This window comes from Phyllostomus hastatus, unplaced genomic scaffold, assembly GCF_019186645.2.
Source record: "Phyllostomus hastatus isolate PE091 unplaced genomic scaffold, TTU_PhHast_1.1 phas_contig_34, whole genome shotgun sequence".
Lineage (NCBI taxonomy): Eukaryota > Metazoa > Chordata > Mammalia > Chiroptera > Phyllostomidae > Phyllostomus > Phyllostomus hastatus.
This window is the reverse complement of record NW_025333857.1, coordinates 10678906-10690298: the sequence shown is the minus strand read 5'-3', so window position 1 is coordinate 10690298 and position 11393 is coordinate 10678906. Positions and strand designations below refer to the sequence as shown.

Sequence of the window (11393 nt, the reverse complement as noted above, 5' to 3'; positions counted from 1 at the left end):
CCTGTAACTTTTACTGTGGGTGGTTATATAAACCAAGTTGAAATAAAAACTGCCATGCTGAGTTTGTTTAAAAAAATTTATTTTCCAAGGTAAAAGCTTAAATAAATTTAAAAATAACTTAATAAATAATTTAATTAACTTTCAAAAAGTCTAGCTGTCCTTTCAAAGGCACATGCCTTAGCTATCCGTCAGAGAGTGACTGGCTGAAGCGTGCCTGAGGTCGTGGTCAGCGTTGCTCCTTCCCAGAGGCACAGGCTGACAGACATTCAGTTTTTGAAGATAAGATCTATGAGTTTGTGAAGGACAGAAAAGTTCCTGAGGATGTGCCTTCGGACTTCTATCCAGGCACATCTGCTGTACAACTTGGTCTCCAGATACTCCCCAATTTGTGAGTAATAATCCTGCAGGAGCAGCAGAGTGGTGTTTTTCTCCCAGGTGAAGGTTTCCTCCTCCTCGATCTCCACCAGAGCTGCCTCCAGATGATCCACCTGCCAGCTGAGTTCCCCATAGAGTTTCCCAATGATGGTCTCATTCCAGCCGGTGCTAGAGAAATTTCTTGTGAAAAGATCAAAGATCTGCTGGAGCATCTCATGGATGACCAACATGGCTTCCTCCTTTTGGAACTTCTGAGGTTGAATCTCCTGGGGGAACTTGAAGTCTATCCTGTCCTGGAGGCAAGAGTGACTGGTTCCATTCAACTGCCGTATGAGAGTCCAACAGGCTGAAATACTGCCTCTCTGCTGGAACTGAAGCACGTCGTAGCTCATGGAAAGAGCTGTGGTGGAGAAACACAACAGGAGAGCCATCTGGACGATGCTCCCATTGGCCATGATGACGAGAGAAACGATGGTGCTTACTTCCACCTAGGCACTGAGGCAAAGGCTCTCAAAGGGCTCCCAGAGTGAATGAGTTTTCTCCATGAGTATGGGATATTTATATGGCCATCTAGGCTTTCTATCTCAGAGGAATTTCCCATTTTCAGTTCTCCTTTTCAGTTTTCTTTTGTCATGTATATTCTTCATATGTTTATTTTTCAATTAGTTGACATATAATATCATATTAGTTTGAGGCATACAACATAGTGATTAGGCATTTGTCTACCTTACAAACTGATCACCCCAAAAAAGTCTAGTACCCTTCTGGCACCACACATAGGCATTACAACATTACTGACTGTACTTCCTAGGCTGTACTTTACATCACCGTGACTGTTCTGTAACTGCCAATTCCTACTTCTTGATCCCTTCACGTTTTTCACCCAGACTCCCAATCCCCCTCCCATCTGGCAACCATCAATTTGGTGTCTGTATCTATGAATCTGTTTCTGTATTTTTTGCTCGTTGATTTTGTTTTTTAGATTGTACACAAGAGGGAAATCAGTGTGTATTTGTATTTCTCTGACTTATTTCACTTAGCATAACACCTTCTATCTGGGTCCACCCATAGTGTCACAAATGGCAGGATTTTTTTTCTTTTTATGGCTGAGTAATATTCCATTGCATAGGTATGTACCACCATTGTTTTATTCACTAGTTTATCAAGGGGTACTTGGGTTGCTTCCATATCTTGGCTGTTGTAAATAATGCTGCAATACACATAAGTGTACACATATCTTTTTGAATTAATGTTTTAGATTTTTTTTACATCAATACCCAGAATTGGAATTGCTGGGTCATATGGTAGTTGTCTTTTTAAATTTTCGAGGAAACTTTATACTGTTTTCTATAGTGGCTGCACCAATTTACAATCCTCCCAACAGTGCATAACAGTTCCCCTTCCTCCCAAACCTTACCAACGTTTGTTGTCTGCTGACTGATTGATGACCATTCTGATAGACATGAGGTGGTATCTCATGGTGGTTTTAATTTGCATTTCCCTAATGGTTAGTAACATTGAGCATCATTTCGTACTTTTGTTGGCCATCTGTAAATGGCCTATCTCAATATTTCTGAGGCCATTTTTGTTAAAATGTAGTAACAAATTTTCTTAAGACAGGTATAAGTTACAAATCTAATTATAAGTTTATATCATGCTTGTAAAAGCGGGGAGACATGATCTATTTTAAAGGACTTTACTACAAAAATAAAATTATAATAATAATAAAATAATGATTATCAGTTTCTAGAAAACCCTGCATTACCTTTCAATCTGAAACCTGACTGTATGCAAGGAACTGTAGCATTAGCTGCCACAGATTGTAGTCCTCGCTGTCATGGATCACGTGATTAAGCAGGGAAAAGAGTATCAAGCAAATGAGTACACAAAAATAAAAGGCAGCAGTGACAAGTGCTGCAGAGGAGAGATTTGTGGTTGTGAGGGTCCATAGTCTGGAAACATAATATAGTAGGAGAGGTCAGAGAATACTGCCTTGCATCAGTGACACTGGAACTGAATTTAGAAAAAAGGTAGCTGGGACTGCCTGTGCAAGAACTGTGGTCAGATAGCACAGGTATTGTGAAGCCATGTTAAGAAGTTGTTCTTTATCCTAAGAGCAGTAGAAGTCATAGAAGTGTTGGAAGTGTGGTTTGAATAACTTGATTTGTTATTTTGGCAGGGGTGGTGGTAGAATACCATCTGAACAGTAAGCAACAAGTAATGGGGGGATAAAGGCAGACAGAACAGTGAGGGGATTTATCAATATTGTAGACCAGGGAGCTAGTGGTGGAGGAGGATGAATTCATTGATGTGAAATCTCTCATTTCCTGGCAACACCAGAATCAAATGTTTGAAGAAATTCTCCATAATTTTATAGATAGCTGCATCAGTGTTATTGGTCATGATGATTTCAACACGTTTAATGCAAGAGGGACATTGCATTTATTGTACCAAATTGCAATAGAGGCAAATGTGGGCTTATAAATCTAGAGCAAACATGAGCTCCAGGTTTCACGTCATCAGCAGAAGTCCTATCTTCTGACCTTTGCAATATGCTCAACGTTATCTCCCAAGCAGCTCTCTATTCCCATTTCTTCTTCTCACTTGGCTCTGTGGAATCAGCTGTCCCAAGAAAAGACTATCTATTGGTAATGTCTGACATATTCCTAAAAAACAAAACTACTTCCAGGTGAATAGTGTTTATGTGATGCCTCCTAACTGGGGGTACAGAGGAAGCATTTCATCTTTCTAAACTGGGGAATGGGGAAGACCTAATCATCATTCACTCAAATGAGTGAAGAGTGTCGAGGGTTTAAAAGATTAGCACACAATCCTCATATACCAGGATGACATTCTGGGAAGATAGCAGTGGTAGCAGCACAGTTTTGAGTTACCCTGAGTCCCCACACAAAACGAGACATTGCAACTAAATAGAAACCAAAACCCCACTTTACAGAAAACCTCGAAATGCAAGCAGATGAGGACAAATCACCAACCACCATAAGACCTGTGCGATAGCACCGTCCATGTGGGAGAAAGCAGAGGAAAGCAATGGACCCACAAAGCCTCAAACAGCCAAGAGGTGTTTACTGGAAAGCCATCCAGGCCAACTGCAGAACAGCCCTGGACACTGGAAGGGCTTCTTCCCAGAGTAACTGCAGGTGAATGTGAGGGCCTCAGTAAGTTCTGAAAGGCACTGGAAGCGTCAAAGATATTAGTAATTTTCAAACCAACCGGGCAGAACTCTTTTTCAGAAAGGACCTTAGAGTGAGCAGAAACTGCTTTCTTTACTGCTGCATGGTATTCCATTGTGTAAACATAATCCTGCTTTTTTATCCCTTCATTTACTGAAGGGCACTTAGGCTATTGTAAATAACACTGCTATGAACATCAGTGTGTACATCTTTTTACATTGGTGTTTTGGGATTCTTAGGATTTATTCCCAGAAGTGGAAATTCTAGGTCAAAAGGGAGTGTCATTTTTAGTTTTCTGAGGATACTCCATAATGTTTTCCACCGTGGCTGCACCAGTCTGAGTTCCCACCTGCAGTGCAGTGGGGTTCCCTTTTCTCCACACCCTCACCAGCGCGTGTTGTTTGTTGACTTATTAATTCTGACATGTGTGAGGTGATATCTCTGTGGTTTTAATTTGCATCTCTCTGATGATTAGTGAGTATTTTGATACTTAAAAGGGAGAATTCCTCATTCACCCTTTTGAAAACAAAGTTCATATAATCTATATTGAAAATCATGCACAAACCTTAAACAGCTCAAAACAGTATTATAAAATAAAAACTTCTGCATACCTGCAAAGCCACAAACTAAGTGAAGACACAGCCACTACCAACAGAACAAAAACCTCTCTTGTCCCCTCCCAAACATTATCCCTCTCTCCTCCTCCATCAGTACCCTCCTCCCCGACATCAGCACAGCCTTTTAACACCCTCTATTCTGGCCTTTTCTGAACTTTGTATAAACACCTACTTGCACTCCATGGCCTGTCTGTGAGAGTCATCTATGTTGCTGTCTGTCAGTGCACTTCATTAAACTGCATTGGTGTTTCATGTCTGTGGGGACATGCCACCATGGTTTATCCTTTCCACTCCCCATGGATATGGGGTTTTTCTCCCCCTGATTTTCTCTTGTCATTATCATTAATTCTGCTGTGGAAACTGCTGGATATATCTTGGTGCCCAGTTACATATACTTCTGTTGGGTGTATGCTTAAAATGAAGTAACTATATTATAGAATATGCACTTGTGCAGCTTTAGTAGATAAGGCAAACATATTTCCCAAATGTGTGCACCAGTTTTCATTCTCACGATCAGTGTACATGAGCTAACGTTGTGTCACACTGTTGTCAACACTTGGTATTGCCGGGTTTTTCATTTCAGCCATTCCAGTGGTATATGCTGATACCTCCTTACAGTTTCAACTTGTATTCCCTGAATATTAATAAGGATTAACACACTTGCATATGCTTGTTGGCCATTTAGATATTTTAGCTGTGGGAAGCCTGTTCAAATTTCCTGTTGGCTATCTCTGATTTTTTAAAAATTTTACAGATAATTGTGTACATACAGAATATAAAAGAATCTATAGACACACTAATACAATTTAAAAATAAATTTATCAAGGTCACTGAATACAAGATCAATATTAAATATTAATCATGTCTTTTTCTACTAGTAACAAAAAATTGGAAAATGGCATTTAAAATGTGATACCACTGACAATCACAAAAAGTCTACTACCAAGAAACGGCCACAGCCAAGAGAAGTCTAAGAAGATATTACCGTCCAGTGTACTGTGGCATTCAGAATGAGACTCCAGAACAGAAAACAATGTTAGCTAAAAACTACTAAATATGAATACAGTATGGCCTTTAATGTGTTTTAAAGTAGGGTATACAGGTGAAGTTACTTTCATCTTTTCCTTGCCCTCTAAATACAAGTCTACAATTAAATATTTTATTTGAATAAGATGGCCAGAAACCAAAGAAAAAACATAACATGTGTTTTCCTTGAGTTGAGACTGATTTTTTTTTCACCTTGATCACCGAAAGGAATTAACTTCTCCCACGTGTTCTCATTGTAAGTGAACAAGGGCCATTTAGGCACGTGTACGCACCAATAAGAAGGGAAGCCACACTCTGCAACAGGAGGCTACCAAGGCCAGCCTTCTCCTGAGAAACACACATTTACGTACTGAATAAATGTTTATTTAGCTAATATTTATTAACATGTCATATAGAAAGAGGGTGAATCTGATACAGGTTAAGACTCTCTTAGATGGATGGGAGTGTCCTTCAGTTACTTCCTGAGCTTCTCTGAGATAAGATCAGGGTCCCCTTCAGGTATTCTCCAAACCAAAGCACCATTCCCTAATCAAAGCACCAACACCTGTACCAGACAATTCCAGCCCCTGGTGAGAACCAGAAGAACAAGAGATCTGCTCTGCACCTGCGCAAAGAAACCCAATGCTGTGTAAGCCAGAACCCAGTAGCATTTTGAGGAGCCATACTCTCTGTCATTGTGTGTCCCCTCATACATCAAGCTCCGTCCCTCTCTCTTTTCCTCTCACCTTGGTTTTAGTAAACCCTTTCCCTTCTGAATCTGCTTTGCCTCCTCTCTTGATTTCAGTCCTACAGGTTGAGAGGGCAAGAATCCTTCTGTCAGTAACCATCTTATTAGGGTAATGTAAAAATGCTTTTTGATAAAGTTTTACTGTTAGCTTGATTGTATATCTTACACATTCTTTCTGAGGTTTATTCCAAAGCATTTTATCATTTATCATTGTTGCTGCAGTTATGAATGAAATGATTTTTTCACTACATTTTCTAATTTTGAATAGGGCTACCTTTCGTTTTTATAATTTCATTATAAATTTCATTATATATATATGTATATATATATATGTATATATGTATATATATACATATATATGTATATACATATATGTATATATACATATATACATATATATGTATACATATATGTGTGTACATATATACATATATATGTATACACACATATGCATATATGTATATATGTATACATATATGTGTATATATATGTATATACATATGTATATATGTATATGTATATACACACACACACACACACACACACACACACACACACATATATATATATATGAAAGTTACTAATTTGGTTTTGTGCCTGGCCAACTTTGTATATGTCTAAGACTTCTTTGTTAATTTGTCAGATGTTTAGATAAACAAATACTTTGTATACAAGTAAAACAATTAAAGGACCTCAACTGTTAAGTGTGATGATGATAAAGAGCAACAAGGACTCGCATTCAACTGCTGTTGGGCACATAAATATACACAACTACCTGGAAAACATTATGGCATCATTTAGTGAAACCAAAAATATGCATAGCCCACCGTTAGCAATTACCCTGGGGAAAAATTATGCAGATATGCGTCAGCGTAGCAGAAGAACATTCACAGCAACAGAATGCATAATAGTCCCAAACCAGAAACAGCCCAAACATCCCTTAAGAAGTTGTATGGATAAATATATTGTAGTCTATGCATGTAATAGAATCATATATGGTAAAAATAACCACAACTACATACACAAATGGCAGAAAATCTCACAAACATCATGGAGAGTAAAAGACACTAAACTCAGCCCTGGTTGGTGTGTCTCAGCAGATTGAGTGGAGTGAGCTGAAGGGTCGCTGGTTCGATTCCCCATCTAGGGCACATAGAACTAGGTTGCAGGCCAGGCCCCCAACAGGGGCCATGTAAGAGGGAACCATGCATTGATGTTTCTCTCCCTCTCTTTCTCTGCCCCTTCCTCCCTCTAAAGTTAAATAAATAAAATCTTTAAAAAAACTAAACTCAAAAGAATACACATTCCATTTATATAATGTTGAAAACAGGCAAAACTAAACTGTATATTTCAGGTAAAATTATAAAGGAAAGGGAAGATGTGATAACCATAAATTCAGGACAGAGGTTGCCTTTAGTGAGGAGGGATGGAGTTATGAGCAAGAAGGGGCACACAGGATGGAGACTGGTGATGAGGCTTCCAGAATCCTGCAAAATTTGGTTGTTTTTATTGGTTGGTGGTTACGTGAATACTCGCTTGAATTGTTCATCAAAATTTATACTTACTGTACCTTCTGTGCACTTTTGTATGATTGTTATGTTTGACAATAAAAGAGGTCAGTGAACAAGAAGCACAGCTCTTCCCGTTATCTGAATCGTTGATAGCTGATGATCCTGAACAATGTCAAGCACAAGTGTACGTTTTCCCATAATTCTTAGTTTTCTGAATTATAATGAAAACCAGCAGAACTGGAGAAGAGGCAGAAGGTCAACAGAAATTCAAGCTCGCTGTGGGCAGTAAGTATCATTTCAACCTTCTGTGACAATGATATGCACGAGTGTTTTCAAAAGGTGGTTGGACGACCCCTGGGGTTCCCAGACACTCTTTCTGGGTCTCCAAGGTCCTCTGTTTTCCATCTACATATCTCTGTGAGAAAGGCTTTCCTTTAAAGGAAATCCTAAAATAACGTATCACAACAGCTTGAATTCACAGCAGACATGAGAACCCAGTTATCCTCTCTTAAGAGTCAGACATTAAAGGGACTTGTAAAACTTTAAAACATTTTCATTAGGGTTCTTTTTGTCTTGAAAAACATAGTTATTTTTCATATAAATATTTTTAACATATAATGGTATTTTTAAAGAATATATTTAAAACATTCTCTGTATTTATTGATAACACAGTAATATCAATAAATATAACCCACGTAAAGACAATCTCTTTGGGGTCAATAATTTTTTAGAGTATCAGGGATCCTGAGACCAAAACATTTGAGAACGGCTGACATTAATAGTATTCACAATTACCCATTTGGAATATTAGTTGAGAATGATTATTATAGGTTATACTAACAATCTCTTTTATTGCTTATTCTATTCAAATTGCAGAATAACAAATATGATATTTTTTCTAACTCCTGGTTTTCAACTGTGGTGGGAGGGTCTACTTGGAGTCAAGTCCATTGAAAAAGGAGGAGGAGGTAAGCTATTGAGAACACAGGAAAGGAAGAAGATAATGAAATGCGTGGTACTCTTGTAACCGGAAAAGACACCAGTGTTCAGGCTGCCTGTCACTACCAAATCCAATGAGCAATGACAGCGATTGAATCTTTTATGGGCGCTTTATTCAGATCACCGGCGATCCAAGAAGATGGCGGGTTCATACCCTAACAAACCATCTTGCCTTCTCTTCCTGGCCAGATCTTTTATAAGGGGGGTGGGGGAGGACAAGCAAGGTGTGGTGAGGGCTTTGAAATTCAGGGAGGATTAGGTGAGCAAAGCTGCAGCCTTCCTGCAGCCTTCCTGTTCTGGGCAGTTAGCTGTTCCCAAGGTGGGTGAGGGGTCACACAAGAGGCCCTGATGCCTCCAATATGTTCCCAGGTGGTAATCTCTAGCCAGTGCCCCAGGAGGTTGGCTGCTTTTCCCAGGAGCCTGGATGGGCCTTATCTGTAGTTTCTGAAACAAAAGCTTAACGTACACATTACTTGGTAGACTTATGGCTTTTACCTTAAGCTAAAATTTTCCAAGTCTTGAGTCCCCTATCACTCTCACTACAAGTCCTAGTTTCACTGGAGATATTTTGCTCAGCAGCCTGGAGAGTTCCTGTGAAACTTTGAAACCACAATGAAAAGGTCTGTATTTGGGGTGAAGGAGTAGTTTGTCTCCCCAGTTTTCCAGCTGCTGCCTCACTTTCACCCTCACTCAGGGCCTGAGCTGATTCTGCCCAGGCAGGGAGTTCCCTCTAACCACAAGTCAGCAGCTGAGGAGGTAGAGACGACTCCACCTTCAGGCCTCCTACCTGGTAGGAAAAAGGCAGGCTGTGCATCTGGGGGTCTAAGTGCCACTGGCTTCAAACTCCTCCCTTCCTTTTCCCTTTCCCAGCTCCTGGATATCTAGCCACAAGCCTTTGACTAGACTCATTCCTCAGTGTCCCTCCTGGCTACCTTAGCTGGGAGTAGGCCACTTTGCTGGGGGCCCTGCCTAACTCGTGCTAACTGCAGCCCTCTTCCACTATGCACACCAGCCAGAGGGTTCTGCACTCTGAGCCCCTGCCACGTGCCATCAACAGGTTGGTGGCCCAGGGACACACAGGGGCTGACTACCCACTGTCTCCCACCATGTGCTGCCAGGACTCCTGCTGCTGCCAGACAGACTCCAGACTGGCCTTCTCAGATACCAATGCCAGTCAGCACCAAGGCTGGATTGCCTTTCCCCTTCAGTTAACAGGCAATTCCCTGAACTGGACATACTGAATTCTCTGAGGGTTGCATTGAGCTGGGACTAGGGCTGAGAAGAGAATCCAAGGGCAACACATCTACAGCAGCTGCAGCACTAGCACGAACTCCCTTTCCTCTGCTAACACTAGACCTGTGCTGTTGCCTGTTTTCTAAGTCAGTTTCCTGTCTCTGAAGAGGTTTCAGGATCTTTAAAGTGAAAACGCTCTACATAGTTGAAGCTTGCCACTACATTTCGTTTTGTTTCATCACCAGAGATTGGATCATAAGCTGAGGAGTGCAAACTAATAAGGAGCTGATGCAACAAGTGAAAGGGAAACTAAATGCAAGTTGTCAAAGTGGATTTGAAGAATGAGGTCAGGGTTTCCCTCTGGCATGGAGGCTTGGCTGAAAAGAATGGAAACAATCTTCACAAAGGCGAAGATTCTGTTTGGCTGCCTGCCAGATGCCTACGTCATTTAGGTGGAAAGTTTTAGTTCCTGAAGAGGAGGGAAAACCACGAAACCAGTGGAAGAACGCATGTCCTTGCAGACAGCTGGTGTGTGTGCCAAGTAGGAAGGGCTCTGCCCAGAACTCTGGGATATTTCCTGTGACACACTTGGCCCAGGCATCCCAGTCAATGGCTGTTTCTCTGCTCCCTTGTGCAGTGGTTGAGTTGGCAATAAAAGTCTCCTGGAGAGCTCTCGAGGAACTGCCTCATCTTCCTGTCCACCGACCAGGAATGAACTTCTCACCAGGTTTAAAGAGAGCTGACATGTGAGGAGCCCCCACTAAGTGTCAGGTAGCATTCTGAGCACAACACACAAATTAAGGGAATTAATTCTCATCACGGTTTTATGATGTGGTACTATGATTATCTTAGTTTCACAGATAAGGAAACTGGGCACTTGAGGTCTCTTTTTCCTTTCCTGGCCTAAGAAATTTAACAATAACAATAACATGCTGGTCTTTAAGTTTTAGTAGGAGCATTAAAGGCCCGGTATAACTTTCCCAACTTTCATTTCTGGACTCCTTCCTTATAGGGAAGGAAACTTAACCTTGTCCTTAATTCTTATTTATGTTTTATTTTTATGAAGTGTCCAATTTTGCCAATCCTTTTGATTTGGCTTTTGCTTCCAAATGGCCTGCACATCTCTGGTCCTTCTCCCATCATCCAATTATTTAACTGTCAATCCCTATCCATCTATCACTCTTGCAGCACTGATTATTTGCTGATGTGTCTCCATTTCACTCCCCCTTCACCTCTCCCCCCCCACCTGCCTATGGCTCTTTCCAATCATAGCTCTTCTATTAGAAGACTTATTGTTCTGTTCTGTAATTGACGGTTTATTTATTCTGTTTCTTCCTGGAAATTAGACTTTTTGGGTCTGAATGTGGTATCTCCAGTCAGTAGCCAGTGTCTAGCCCATGGTAGGCACTTAAGTATTATTTATGGAATAAATATTGTGCTTTGATGAGTTTCTGGCTATCAAACTGCAAAGAGTTGTCTGACATTGACACAGTGCAGCAGTGGAAAAGAATGCAGTGAATGTTTATGTACTAATAGAGGAAAATCTCTATGATCTATTATTAAGTAAAACAAACAAATCAGAGATTAATTTTTTATGGACTAATAATATGGATGTAATATATTCTAAATATTGTGTATGTGTAGATTTACTAAATGCATGGAGGAATGTGCAGAAGGATACACAGTAAAG

General features: G+C 40.4%; 1 protein-coding gene across 1 annotated transcript; it reads right to left on the bottom strand.

Moving 5' to 3' along the window:
- Positions 1–266: 266 nt before the first annotated feature.
- On the bottom strand, positions 267–830 carry LOC123820149 (interferon beta-like). Its single transcript, XM_045840858.1, has one exon. The coding sequence runs from the start codon at positions 828–830 to the stop codon at positions 267–269; it is 564 nt and encodes a 187-aa protein (XP_045696814.1).
- Between the last annotated feature and the right edge of the window lie 10563 nt (positions 831–11393).